The following is a 14,172-nucleotide window of genomic DNA, read 5'->3' on the forward strand; positions in this document are numbered from 1 at the left end:
GTTTAATCCCTTCACCACCACAGTCCTTAATGACCACCTTCTACCTTGAGAAGTCCTGGATCATTAACTTCCTTCACAAGTTATGGACAAGCCTCAGTGTTGCCTACAACCTACTTACAAGAAAATATGAGCTTCTATACTAGGCATGATTCGTGATTCCACTGTAATTTTCCCATTAAGTCTAGAGTTTATCAGTCTTCTCTCCTACACATTCTGGTCTTCCCCTGCCCCCCTTTCTCCCAGTCCTGCCCCCTTCCTTCTTTTCACTCCCCCCTCCCCAAGAAATGAACTGGTTTACCCAGCAGGTTTAGTCTTGCTTTGACCAGTTTATTGTTCCAACGTGATTATGAAGTTGCTGGGCTTGGATACACAGTTTATGAATTTTCAGGCATTCACCATGCCTCCCTGTTGAGTGTGGTGTGTGTAGGTGTGCGTGTGAGTGCTTATGGTAACTAACACTCCTGGAGTCTGCAGTTCTGCAGATGACTGAAAAGATGGAGTCAAAAGTTAACTGCATCACTGGAGAATCACATTGTGGTAGAAGTGGAAGGAATGCAGAGACAAGCTTTGACACTTTACAGATCTGAGAAGAGAGGTAAAACAAGATAGGAATTATTGTCCAAGGTCACAGTGCAAATCACTAGAGGAACAGGGGCCACAACTCAGACCCATTAGATTTCAGTTCACCAAGGCTCATTCACTCACCTACGACCCTCCCCCAAGGGCTCTCATATGCTACCGTATATCCCAAATGCATCACAGATGCACGATACATATGAACGTGTACATGCAGAGATGTGGAGATATGGCATATGTGGCTTACAACACAAAGAACAAGGAACATGCTGTTAAAATTAAACTAAAACTGTTGTAATTAGGTTAAACTCTACTCCACGGGGATCACACCTCCCCACACCTACCTACGCTACGCATTTTCCCCAAATAGCTCAGTTAAAGGAGAAAAAAAAATGATTTCCAAAGCACCTTGGAGAGATTTTCATATGATTTTCCCTTTAGTTCAATCAATACAAAGTTATCCTTTAATTCCATGAAAGTAGCATTTTCACACATCTCTGCACACACAGCCACATACCAACATAAAACATTGGCAGCAGGTACTTTTAATTTGCTGGAAAATATTTCTAAGAAGTCAAAAAGCTCCAGCTGAATAAGCGAGCTCTCTGATTGGCTAGCCAAACCAGTTGAGAAACCTGATTGGTCCTTGATCCTGAGGACCGATAAGAATGGCTATAAAATCCCTGGGTGCAGCTCTTGGGCCCCCAGTTTGCAAAAGCCAGAGGTGCAAGAAGCAGCGACTGCAGCAGCAGTGTCTGCAGGAGCAGCATCAGCAGCAACCAAAACTCCTCATCAAATCCTCACCTACGCCTTCAGTGTATCCAGATCCACATCTTCACTCAAGCCGGGAGAGGGAGAGGAAAGAGGGGGAGGAAAAAAAAAACCAACAACTTAGCGGAAACTTCTCAGAGAATGCTCCAAAACTCAGCAGTGCTTCTGGTGCTGGTGATCAGTGCTTCTGCAACCCATGAGGCGGAGCAGAATGATTCTGTGAGCTCCAGGAAATCCCGGATGGCGTCTCATACCTCAGGTAAGCACAAACCCAGGACCGGTTTCTCCCCCGAAAAGCTGTCCTCATTTGCCTCTCACTTTTGCAACTGTGTCTGTGTCGGCTGATCTTGATAATAAATGTGCTTCATGCCTGATGGCAATAAACTGCCAGTGTAATCCAATAGCCTTAGGAAGTGGAGCTCCTTTGTTTAATAAATTGCATGCAACTAACGAAGAAGCTGGGGCGCTGGGCTGAGGGTATTTCATTGCATAAGCCTAGCCTGATTGCCTGAAATCTGGCACGTACCCTCCTGGGGGGAGGGGGCGGGGGAGAGGCTTGAATGTTGGCATGCTTCAAAGCGCTCTCTATACTTTCCAGGGGCTGATCTCAAGGTGAGACATGGCTTGTCTGATGCTGTCCCAGCTCCTCCCCCCCTTGAGACCCTTTAACTTGACTTCCCTACCTCTTCAGAGAACAGGCACAGAACCTCTCTCTTCCAGCTGATTTTCTGAACCTTAGCCCTCAAGTCTGACAATCCAGGGCGGATTCAGAGAAAGCCCTATACACACCCACCCCCAACACTGCTGCCTTCTCTCTCTCCCTCTCCCTCCTCCCCTCCCTCCCTCCCTCTCTCCTTCCCTCTCTCTCCTTCCTTCCCTCCCTTCCTCTCTCCCTCTCTCCCCTCTCTCCCTGGCTCCATTCAATTGCTTATGCAGCCCGTGCCCAGAGAGTCCCTAGAAACAGAATATTTGTGAAATGCATCAGCTGTGTGTCCAAGGGGGAAGATCTCCCTTTCGTCCTGAGTCCTGGAACAGTTAATTGTGTGTGATCTTGGTCTTGGAAGGAATAGAGCCATGGGGAAGCCCGCCCTGACACCTCTGCCCCTGGACTCCTCTTGCCCCACCAGCTCCTCCTGCAGCTCTGCCTTCTCTCCCCCAACCGGCAAGAAGGATGGGCTCTCAGGTGTCAAATGCTGCAGACGATGCTCCCCTTGAAAGAGCACGAGTCCCTGCCGAGAGGAGAGCTTTTGCCTCACTTCCTTTTGTACTTAGTTGCTATAGAGATGCAGTGATTCACAATTCGAGCTTGCCTAAAACAATAGCAGCCCTAATGCATATTAAAACTGCTTAAAGCAAAGTTATAATTTGAACCCGTGGAAATATATAATTAGGGAAATGACTTGTAACATCCCAGAGGCTGCGGGTGGTGGAGGGGGTGGGGAAGCCTAACTGAACCATGCTTTTGATCTCCGAGGAGAATCCTATGGTATGAAAGCTACAGATCATTTCTTGCCGAGCAGCCTGCCAGAACACCCCCCCTCTGTGGGAGAGAAATTACTTTTATGGGAGATCTTATCCAGAATGTAGAAAGCCTCATGCAAGTTCTTTGCGGTTTTCTTCCAGTCTTGCACAAGGTGTGCCTTAGCCTTGTTATTCCACACCTGTGTTTCTCTTAAAAAGAAATAAAAAGAGGCCTTTAGCATGGGAGAGACTGTACACACCTCTACACACTGTCCTGCGGTGGGGGTGGGGGACCATGCACAGATAGAATTCCTTTCTGCCAATACAGCGAGTTAAAAGCCCCCCATCAGAAGGGTCTGCCTCCAAGTCATCTCCTGGCAAATTTTCTCTACCATTTAGACTAAAATCCCATGCTTTTGTTCTGAAGCACATGTTTTAGAAACCAGATGGATTCCTCTGGCCCTCCTGCCTCCTAAACCTGACCACCAGCCGCTGCCTTCTGCCTTTCCATGCTCACAAGTGCCAAGCCACGACCTTCGCTTCCATGGACCTGCTTAGGGCACTCTATAGTCCACAGACTCTGACCTTGCTTCTCTGGCCACCAGAACTGTGTATAATGGTGGGACTGAGAGAATGTGCCTCCGGGAGAGGACTCTCCCTGGGCTTCCTTGCTCTGGCTCTTAGAAGCATAGGAGCCTGTCCATCCCCTCTGTCTCACCCCTGCCCATCTGGGAATGGGTCTGTCTGTGGCTCCTCAGGGCAGACTTCTAGGCTCAGGTCTCTTGACCCCCTTCTCCCCTGCACCCATTGGATCCCACCCCTTGCCCTCCACATTTGACCCAGATTGGATGTGTCTGTCTTTTCCAGCTGAAGTGGTCCGCTGCCTCAACACTGCTACGCAGGTTGGCTGCGATCCTTTTGAATGCCTGGAAAACTCCACCTGTCACACGGATGGGATGTATGACATCTGTAGATCCTTCTTGTACAGCGCTGCTAAACTTGACACTCAGGTAATAAGACCTCAACCCCTGCTACAGCGGGCTGCTTGTCCTTAATCGTGTGTTAGACTATTGTTCTTAGGAACCAGTCTCATAGGGAACCAGCCTCCTGACTCAAAAGTCTGTTTCAGAGTGTGTGCACACACGCACACTTTGGGCCAGGAAATAGGCCCTGTAGGAGCCCAGCCCCCTCCCGCGTGACAGTAAAGAGCTGACAGAGGCTGGCTTATAGGAGCAAGGGTGCTAAACAGAAAAGCTTTTCCTCTTTGAGAGCAAATAGAAACGTCTTTCTAACAAAGAAGTTCTTCTCACTGTACAACCTAGCATCCTAGCTTGGGATGTGCATTCTCAAAGGTTCAGTCCCAAGAATATAATTTCCAGGCTTCTGGGTAGTTGATTATGGCTCATCTCTTTTTTTTTTTCTTTCTCATTTCATTTCAGAGGACCTTAATTCTGAGGAGAATCTTAGGGAGAAGAGGCCTTTTTTTCCCACTGCTTTTTCTTTTAATCCTTGGCCAGGGCATGCAGTCTTCTCCTGGCAGGGATATGCTGATGGTTAAGGCGAGCCCCCTTGGGTCCCCATGCTGCAGGCCCCAAGCTTTTTTGTCAAATCAAACTAAGGTTTCCCCTCCTATCCTTCCTCTGGCAGGGAAAAGCATTTGTCAAAGAGAGCTTAAAGTGCATCACCAGCGGGATCTCTACCAGGGTGTTCGTCGCCATCCGGAGGTGCTCCACTTTCCAGAGGATGATCGCCGAGGTGCAGGAAGAATGCTACAAAAAGCTGAACATTTGCAGCATCGCCAAGCAGAACCCTGAAGCCATGACAGAAGTCATCCAGCACCCCAATAACTTCTCCAACCGGTATGAACTCAGCCCACTTTTTCACAATCAGGAGTGGGGGAGGGGGCTGTTGGCTGGCAGAGCCAGACTAGGAAGGAGGGTTAAATTGCCACAGTCATGATCTTATTTTAGCTTACAGTCTTCTCAGCTTTTGCAGGAAAAAAATTATGTTTGTGATTGGTTGTGACAGTTTAAGCAGCTTGGATTTTTTCCCCACTGTTATAGGAAAAGTCTTTCCATGCAGCTAATAGAGAGCTTCATCTACAGCATCCCTGGGTGCATTTTCATAGTCTTTTCTTGCCATAAGCCTGAAGGAAATGGTGGAGTTTCTGGAAACAGCTTTTTTGAAACACCAGATTTGACTGAAACCATGACTGTGCACAGGATAATTGGCCATGAGAAAAACCCTGGCCAAATGTCACAATGCAGATTTTTACAACTGCATGCATTTCTAATCCATCCCATGTGCAGTCAGCTGTGTCACTGGGCACCCCTAGAACAAGCCCTCTCCCTTCCCTGAGACTGAGATTGTCTTTGTGAAAAGTGTAATCGCTGATCTGAACTATTTCCAGCTTCCTTCCTGGGCCTTAAGTTATCCCATTGCTCTAGTCCAAGATTTCCTGGGATGACGTTTTGTGGCTGCCCAGACCACATTCTCATCACGGAGCTCTGATAGGACCCAAAGTCACTGAGCTGCGTGTATCTAAGCGCCATGCCTTTCTGTGCCCTTGGCTCACTACCCTTACCAACTTAGAGTGAACTCCTAATACCTGGGAGGGTTGGCATCCTCCCAGCATGTCAGCATGTGGGTGCCTCAGACAGGTTTCCAGCAAGAACTGAGAGATGCTGGCAGGGCTGGCATGGAGAGACTGCAGGGGCAGGGCAGGCTGGTCAAATCAAGCTGATTGTGATTCTCCTTGACTCAGACTTGATTTCCAGTCTTGAAGTTCTAGGATTCTTTGACACTCCCACCCCAGCCAAATAGGCACATCTTCACAAAGACCAGCCCTGTGTCTGTGAGTCCAGGCACTGCGAGTTGCTGCAGATGCAGCTGATTAGTTTTCTGGCCAGGTGCCACCACCCTTCGTCAGATAGTGGCAATCACTAAGTGCTCCTGGCATTTATGAATGTGTTAATTCTGTGCATATAGGTGGCTGGAGGATCAGAAAAGCACCTCCTCCTCAGGGAAAGATGAAAGTCCCTAAGGAAACAAAACAACAACAACAACAACAAAACTTAAATTTTTTATTTACTCTTAACTATAGGATAATACCCTGGAAGTGACTGTCATGGGGCTCTTCCTGATTTTCCCTTAAGAGGAAAATTAGCTCCAGCATGAATCTCCAATGACCTATCTTTGTATTAATCAACTTCAGCTTTAAAACTCATAGAAATATTTTTGTTGCACAGAAGTGGGTGAGAGGAAAAGAAACAAAAAAATTTAGACTGGGACAAGGTACAAAGTGTGCATGTATGCAGTAGTTGGGGAGGAGGGATCTGCCAACAAAGTCACTGTCACAAATGCAGATCCTTAAAGACCCTATGATAAACCTTGGTCTGTATTGTGGCATGTAACCCACTTCAATGCAGTACTGATCTCCCTACTGCATTGAAGTAGCCCCTTCCACTATGAAAGGAGAAGACTAATAGAAAGGATGGTACAGACACTGGCCTGGAGATCCCAGCTTATCTAAGAAGAAACCAGTAAAGAGTTTTAGCTGGATCATTACTTGTTTTAGGAGGTGCTTTATTTTTAACACCTTTATAGAAAACGGTCATCAATAATGTCTTCTTACCTCCCTTTTTCATCATGGGTAACTCACACTTAATAGAAAACTTCAGTGAGTGTAAAATATGGCCAGCCCTTGATACCCAGAATCTCCCATGTACCTCTTTCCTTTCTCCAAGTATTTCACTTCAACTTGCTAATATTATTCCTGTTCAGGACTATAGAGATTTCCGGTTTCATGCTAGGCTTGATTTGCTCTATTTAAGCTCCTCACCCTCCTGAAACATCCTGCTTTCCCAGCCTCTGTCCCACCAGAGACACATGCTAACTTGGTGCCAATTGGCACAGAATTGCAAAAGGAAGTAGTTACAGGTTCATTCCACCTTCCTGTGACTTATCTAGCATGAGATTTGGGACTGGGAGAATCCAAAAGCCTGTGACTGGACCAGGAGCCAGACAAAAGGGTTTTCCAAGACAGAAATGCACCCAAAAGAGTAAGGGTAGCTGCAGCCCCCCCAGCTGAATTTAGAAATTACACCTCCAACCATGAGGGAAGCTGGCAAAATTGATCAGGCAGGCGGGGCAGTGTGAGGCTTGGGAACCGACTAAACCCATCCAGATCCAGAGTGGGAACACTGACAAAGCTTCCAACTCTCTAGGGCATGGATAGGGAACAGGAAACAGAAGAATAATATTGATCAAGGGAAACAAAGGACTATTTATAAACCTTCACACAGAACGTTCCTAGGCAGTATGTGTGTATTTGGGTAAGCATGGCTGAAACAGTAGCTATGGAGAATATCTGATCTTACATTTTACCAAGGAAAAAAAAGTCAGGGAAGTAATTTTCAAAGTGAAAAGAAGGAAATATGCTTCAAAAGGTTCTTCTAGGCTGGGTAGTCAGAACAGTTTGCCCACCAAACTCTTTGCAGCACATCTGCTCCCCGTACCATGGCATAAAGAAAGGAACCTTCTTAAATATTCTTAATTCCTCCTGCAAAGAGGGAACCCTAAGCAAAGATACACTATTTTTTATTAAATTGAGAAGGAAAATATGTGTCAAGCCCCCTGAAAACATAGACTGTCATAGATAGAGATGACTGCAGAGGTTATCAAGACTAAGTACCTCAATTTACTGATTAAAAAACAGAGACTCAGAGAGAGGAGTGTCCTGCTGAAGGTCACACAGCTTGTGAATAACAGAATTGGGCCTAGAACTCACATGGCTTTGAGCCAAGCTATTTGATTTCTACTTCAAAAATGACATCCAGCAAATCTGCAGGAAATGTCCACAACCCAAAAATAGAATACCAAATGCAGTTGAATATATATGTACACCGTGCTGGTCAGCAATTAGTTTTGTACATAGCCTCTCCTAAAAGAAAGGACACATGGAACCAGTAGATACAATGGTAGGGCTACTTAATACAAGAGGGTACTCAACACAATCTCTTAAGTAATCTATCTCACTTAGTGATTTATAGGAAAGATCTGCTTTATTGACCAGCATATCCCAGAGGTAAATGCCATGTTCCAGTCCTCAGTGGTATAAGGGTTAGCCTACTGCTCACACTGACAAACTGTATTGACACCTAGGCAGTCTGACAAGTTTTCCAGTCTCTGAGGAGCTACTAATAGAACCATGCACTTTCTTGCATTCTACGGAGCTCTTTTCTCTTGTCCTTGTTGAGCTAACCAAGCTCCATGAGAGAACTAGGACAAGGGGATGTGAAAGAGGGAAGGGGTCACTAAGAGCACTAAGGCTAGCAAGGGTCATTTTCAAGACAACCAAGATCAGGGATCAGACCTGGGGTAGCACAAAAAGCAACAGTAAAGGCAAGAGATCTCACAGAAAGAAAGCAGGCAATTAGCAATGTGGGGCCACAAGGAAACATAAGGCCCCAAAGCCGCAAGGCTAGCTCGCTACGGGAGCTGTTTCCTTGAGGTACTGGACTTCTTCATCAAGACAAGAACTTTCAGTTCTCCCTGAGAAGAAAGAATTATTCTTTCTATTTTTTTTTTTCTAACAAAAGGGATCATACTCCCCAGCCCTTTTGGGGGGCTCATCTTGGTTCTTTCAAGAAGTAGAAGGGTTAACTTCTAACTACAAAGTCCTTCTTGGACTGTATCATCTAGGAGCCAGTCTCCCTCTGAAACAAAGTGATCCAGGGGACGCAGATCCTAGCAGAGCCCAAGGCTCAGGGAGTGCATGAAGATCAATGTGTATGGAGATGTCTGAAGCTGTTGGGACAAAGTTGTTTATTCTGTTTTTCCAAAACCAGTTTTCTGTCCATTTCCCCATCCAAGTAAGATCAACTTTGACTCATGTGCTTTATAATTCCAAAGGGTTGGAAAATGTTCCTCTGTGCCAGAGAATCCCAATTTTACCCACAGCTGGATGTAATTCTTCCCAGAGGGAGGGGTATGGCCAGGACTCTGTCAGCAACCCAGACACTGCATTTCCCTTGCAGTCCCTAACTTCATTCTGCTCCTCTGAGAAGGGTGACTGCTTTGCTTCATTATTCACACTCCACTTTACTTACTGAACATCCTTAAAAGGACCTCTCTGGGGGGTTAAGTTATTCTGCAAAGATGTTTGATCCTGTGCTCCCGGAGGTGAGTTAAAAATAAACAAATTTCTTTTCATGGAAGATCCTGTGGCCCCAGAGATCCATGGGCTCCTCTGAGGAAAGGGTCTTCCACATAAATACTGCAGGTCACGGCCATCAGGAGAGTCTCCTATTAGCAACACAGGGCTAATGGGTTTTGACAACTGACACCTCCAAATGGAACAGACACATTCCAACCCAAATTGGAAAATACCTTCACTGTCCTCCCAAGATATAGGACAAGTAGTTTATGTGCTATAAATATTAGACAGTTTTATTCTTTCTGAGTTATAACATTTATTTGTATTGTTTGTATATTTAAAGAATTTACTCCAAAGATGAAGGTAATCTATATCAAACCAAAGATTTTTTTGTAAAATTTAACAGACCTACAGATAATTTTTCCTCTACGAATCATGACTTATTGGAATTACATTTTTTAAACTCCACTTTCTCAATGAACACCAAAAAAAGAATCAATAAATCTACAGTGAGTGGGCAATATAGCACAATGACACCTGGTCATGAGGGATACAAAGAATTAAAATACAAATCCTACCTTCTATATGTTTACACTCTAGTCATGAACACAAAACTATCAGAAGATCATCAAACGCTGGACTGAGTGATGAGAACCAAGTATCCATAAGGCATCCAAAAAATAAAGCAGGCAAAAGAAACCAGAACAGTGGGAAGAAACCCATGGAATTATAGAGGCTAGAACCCTTCCAGACCACCTATATTTCCATTTAAGCATCTATCTTGCCTGGCAATGGGCCACCTGACTGCCAGAAGGACAACTAAAAGTAGGGCTTGCATAAGCCTTAACAAGGCGAGCTGAGTGTATGATAAGCAAATTAAATTCCATAGAAAAATAGAGGAGACACAAAAGACAGAAACCATAGCAGTTAATCAGAACATGCACTCCTGTGTACATACACCTGCACTCACATACCACCAAAACAAAGAAAAGTTGCAAAGAGGAATCAAAATAACTGTACATTCATATGACTTAGTGTTAATATTAGCGTCAAGGGTTGGGTTCCCTCCATTGTATTTGACTAACCCACTGTATGCTCTTGGGCAAGTCAATCAGCTCTTCCACCTTGGGTTCTTCTCTCCAAAATGAGAGTAGAAGTAGTCACCACTGGTCTCTGGGGTACCTTCCAGCCCTACAATTCTGTGTTTTTAGAAATCTCAGACACTACAGTTCAAAGTGTTACCTAAATCTCCTGAACTCTAAACATGGAGACAGACTTGTCCTTCATAGTGTGATAAACCCAGGGAGCAAATGCACCCCACCTAAGAAGATACTGTCCAAGTATTAGGATGCAAAAAAGCCAGCTTCTGGTGATGAGCTCTTATTTGTTCATATGAGACTGGAATTGGCTGGAGCATGGATAAAAGCCTGGGTCATGCCTGACTCACTGAGTGACCATCACATGCACACTCTTTCCCTTCACAGATACTACAACATACTTGCCCAAAGCCTCCTGGGGTGTGATGCAGACACAGTGACCACAATCAGAGACAGCCTGATGACGAAGATTGGGCCCAACATGGCTAGCCTCTTCCACATTCTGCAGACGGACTACTGTGCCCATACACAGGCGCGAGCTGACTTCAACAGGAGGCGCTCCAATGAGCCCCAGAAGCTGAAAGTTCTCCTCAGGAACCTCCGAGGTGAGGGGGACTCTCCCTCCCATACCAAACGCACCTCCCATGAGAGTGCATAACCAGGGAGAGGTATTCACAACCTCACCAAAACTAGTATCATTTTAGGGGTGTTGACACACCAACTTTGAGTGTACTGTGCCTGGTTTGATTTTTTTTAAAGTAGTTCCTATTTTCTATCCCCCTCCCTTAAAGAAAATTGCATGAAACTAGGCTTCTGTAATCACAATCCCAATATTCTGCAATGGCAGCATTCCCACAACCAGAATATGTGCCATCATTCTGCCTCTCCTCAGGAGAAAGCAATGTCTTTTGTCACCTTCTTCTGCCATGTCCCTCCCAGCGCCCCTCAAACTACCCTCAATCACAAAACTTTCATGTAACTCCCTCATCATTGTAATTTGAAGATGTGGAGCCCTTTAGAATGTTTGCCCTAGTAGAGTTAGCTGATAAGAAACAACTTTATTTAAATGCATGTCTTAAATGCTCATAAAGATGTTAAATGGAATTCGTGTTATGAATCTGTGCTGGCCATGGACGAATATGAATGTCACGTTTGAATTCTTGATCTCTAATGAGCTAGTGTCTTATGGTCTTGATCCTCCAATGTCTAATTTCCTTTCTGACACATTTACCAAATTGCTCAAGCCTGGCTCTCCAACCAGACTTTGAGCCTTCATCTTCTTGCATCTAATGAAAAACAAAAAGCTAACATCTTTACGTACTGTAACTGCTCAGAGCTTTAAAAGTATCTTTAACAATTGTCTTAAAACCAGAGAATCTTAAGGTCTAACTGTGGAATATAAATAGCTGAAAACTAATGTACTGTACATAAATTCCAGAGGACTCTGCTTAAACAAAGCAGTATATAATAACTTTATTGCATATAGATTTAGTTTTGTAACTTAGCTTTATTTTTCTTTTCCTGGGAATGGAATAACTATCTCACTTCCAGATATCCACATAAATGCTCCTCGTGGCCTTTTTTATAACTATGGGGGTAGAAGTAGTTTTCACTCAACATCAAAACTTAAGATGGGCTTATATGAGATAGGAAAAACCAACAGGTTTATCTGAAGGACCCCAGGTAAAATGTTAATCCCCCAGCCCACCTCAACCCAGAGGCTACACTTGACTTTGACCTACTTTGAAATAACTCTGTCACATCCAACTGGGAATTACAGCAACCCAAAAGAGCATCCCTTTGGGCTTGGACCACTTACAGTGTGAAAACGGCCTACTATACGTTGGGAAGTGGCAGCTCTTGACTTGCCACCTTTCACCCGTGCCTGGAACTCTGGCAAATGATGATGGGGTGGGAGGTTTTCCATCAAATCCATCGGGAATGAGTCAATTAGCCTTTGGGTGTTTATTCTGGGGCACTTGGGGCTGAGGGAGTATAAATAACCCTGGGCTGTCCAGCCTTAATAGACACCTCTTACATTTTTGTCCTGTAGCACGCTGCCTGCCAAAGTAGTCCTGGCAGCCGGACCATCTCTGTAGGATCATAAAAAAAATAAATAAATAGATAATAAGATAGCAAGAAAGAGGGAAAAAGAGCTGGTGGTTTGATCATTTCTGCCGTGATGTTTACAAGATGGCCACCACCAAAGCCAAATGATGAACCTATCTATGAACAACAGTAGTTTCTCAGGGTTACTGTCCTTGGACCCAACAGTCCCTTACGAGTGTCACTGCCCACCAAAGGTCAATGTTGAGAGAGGAAGAGGGAGGAGGGGTAGTTCTGCAGAGGCCACTCCAAACTCGCTTAGGTAGAAACTATTGGTGCTTGACTCTCACTAGGCTAAACTCAAGATTTGACCAAATTGAGTGATAGAGATCCTGGTGAGAGGAGGGAGGGCACATCTCCAGAAAAATGAAAAGCAATACAACTTTACCACAAAGCCTTTAAAACCAGTCATGTGCTGCTCCAGGACCAAGAGCAAGGGCAGCAGACCCAGCAGCAGCAACAGCAGCACAGATGCTGCTGCCTTTGTCCCCACACAGCCTCTAAGCGTGCTGACATCAGATTGTTAAGGGCATTTTTATACTCAGAACCGTCCCATCCCCAGGTCCCCAAACATATGGACACTGCCTTAGCCTCTTGGAAATCAGGTAGACCATATTCTAAGTTAGACTTTCCCCTTACCTCCCCTGCCTCTCACCCCCAGGCAAGGCTGACTTCTCTGAATCAGAAAAACTATTCAAGTGTGTGTGTTGTGTCCATTTCGCAAACCCACTAAGCCAGGACCCCAATGCGACAAGTAGTTCATGAGGATTCCTAGCAAAATTCTCTTATTTCAGTCCCGTAGATTCTCTTTGTTGGCTGTGACCTTTTCAAACCGTGGTACCCCACCCCTTTTCTCCCCACAATGGTATTTATATATGTATCTACAATACATATATCTACACATATGGAAAGAAGCAGTTCTCACAATGTTGCTAGTTTTTTGCTTCTCTTGGCCCCACCCCACCCTCTCCAATGAGCCCCTGTCCACCTCCAAAGCTTCGTCTTCTGTTTGCTGCACAGTTTGTGGGGGCTGTCTAGACCCATTTGCATGATTCCTCTATTGTGATTTGGTTGCACTTTAGACATTTTTGTGCCATTATATTTGCATTATGTATTTATAATTTAAATGATATTTAGGTTTTTGGCTGAGTACTGGAATAAACAGTGAGCATATCTGGTATATGTCATTATTTATTGTTAAATTACATTTTTAAGCTCCATGTGCATATAAAGGTTATGAAACATATCATGGTAATGACAGATGCAAGTTATTTTATTTGCTTATTTTTATAATTAAAGATGCCATAGCATAATATGAAGCCTTTGGTGAATTCCTTCTGAGATAAAAATAATAATAATAATAAAGTGTTACATTTTATTGGTTTCCCCCCCATGTCTTTCATTGTTATTCTTTAAAAATTTCTTGAATGAGAATTTATGAACCCGAAGTCACTGGCTGATTAAGTTTCTCTGAAGTTGCTAATTAAGTGTCAATGTGTAAATGAATGTGGTTTAAATCACATTTTCCAGATTTCTTTAAAATCATTCAGTGGCTCCCATTACCCTCCCTATGACATTGCAACTCAAATCCCCTACAAGACCGAAAGAAGCTGTCTGTTCTGCAGACTGCATGGCCTCTCCAGCCTCCAAGCTGAGTTTCCTCTCTGTTGAGGGGTCCTCTGCACTCCAGCCATGCAGGCAATTCTGGGAAGAGCTGTGTTCTTTCTCCCTTTCAGGTCTTGGTTTACACTGTCCTCACCATTTGGAAGAACTTTCACTCCACCCTTTGCCTAGATTGCAAGTACCTGGAAGGCAAGGGGTCTGCCTGTTCATCAGTGTGCCCCCCATATGAAAATAGCACTCTCAATACTTTAAAGGAATGATTCTCAGAATCAGAAGGTAGGAAAAAGACAGTGGAATCAATGTCACAAGTGAGGCAGATAGCTCTGAAGTTAGAACAGCCCAGTTCTGGAGTCAGATTTCTCAGATTTGAATCCCGGCTCT

At 44.5% G+C, this 14,172-nt stretch overlaps 1 protein-coding gene across 1 annotated transcript; it reads left to right on the forward strand.

The window, feature by feature from the left end:
* The first annotated feature begins 1,281 nt into the window (after positions 1-1,281).
* Positions 1,282-13,554, forward strand: STC1 (stanniocalcin 1). Its single transcript, XM_002709464.6, has 4 exons — positions 1,282-1,606; positions 3,676-3,818; positions 4,456-4,667; positions 10,450-13,554. The coding sequence occupies exons 1-4, from the start codon at positions 1,489-1,491 to the stop codon at positions 10,718-10,720; spliced, it is 744 nt and encodes a 247-aa protein (XP_002709510.1). The 5' UTR covers positions 1,282-1,488; the 3' UTR covers positions 10,721-13,554.
* The last annotated feature ends 618 nt before the right edge of the window (positions 13,555-14,172 follow it).

This window comes from Oryctolagus cuniculus, chromosome 2 (genome assembly GCF_051225735.1).
Source record: "Oryctolagus cuniculus isolate XC-2025 breed Fujian yellow rabbit chromosome 2, ASM5122573v1, whole genome shotgun sequence".
Lineage (NCBI taxonomy): Eukaryota > Metazoa > Chordata > Mammalia > Lagomorpha > Leporidae > Oryctolagus > Oryctolagus cuniculus.

Coding starts and splice junctions, on each gene's coding strand:
- STC1 (XM_002709464.6), top strand. CDS start 1,489: ATGCTCCAAAACTCAGCAGTGCTTCTGGTGCTGGTGATCAGTGCTTCT. Junction 3,819..4,455: donor CTGCTAAACTTGACACTCAG/GTAATAAGACCT, acceptor TTCCTCTGGCAG/GGAAAAGCATTTGTCAAAGA. Junction 4,668..10,449: donor CCCAATAACTTCTCCAACCG/GTATGAACTCAG, acceptor TTCCCTTCACAG/ATACTACAACATACTTGCCC.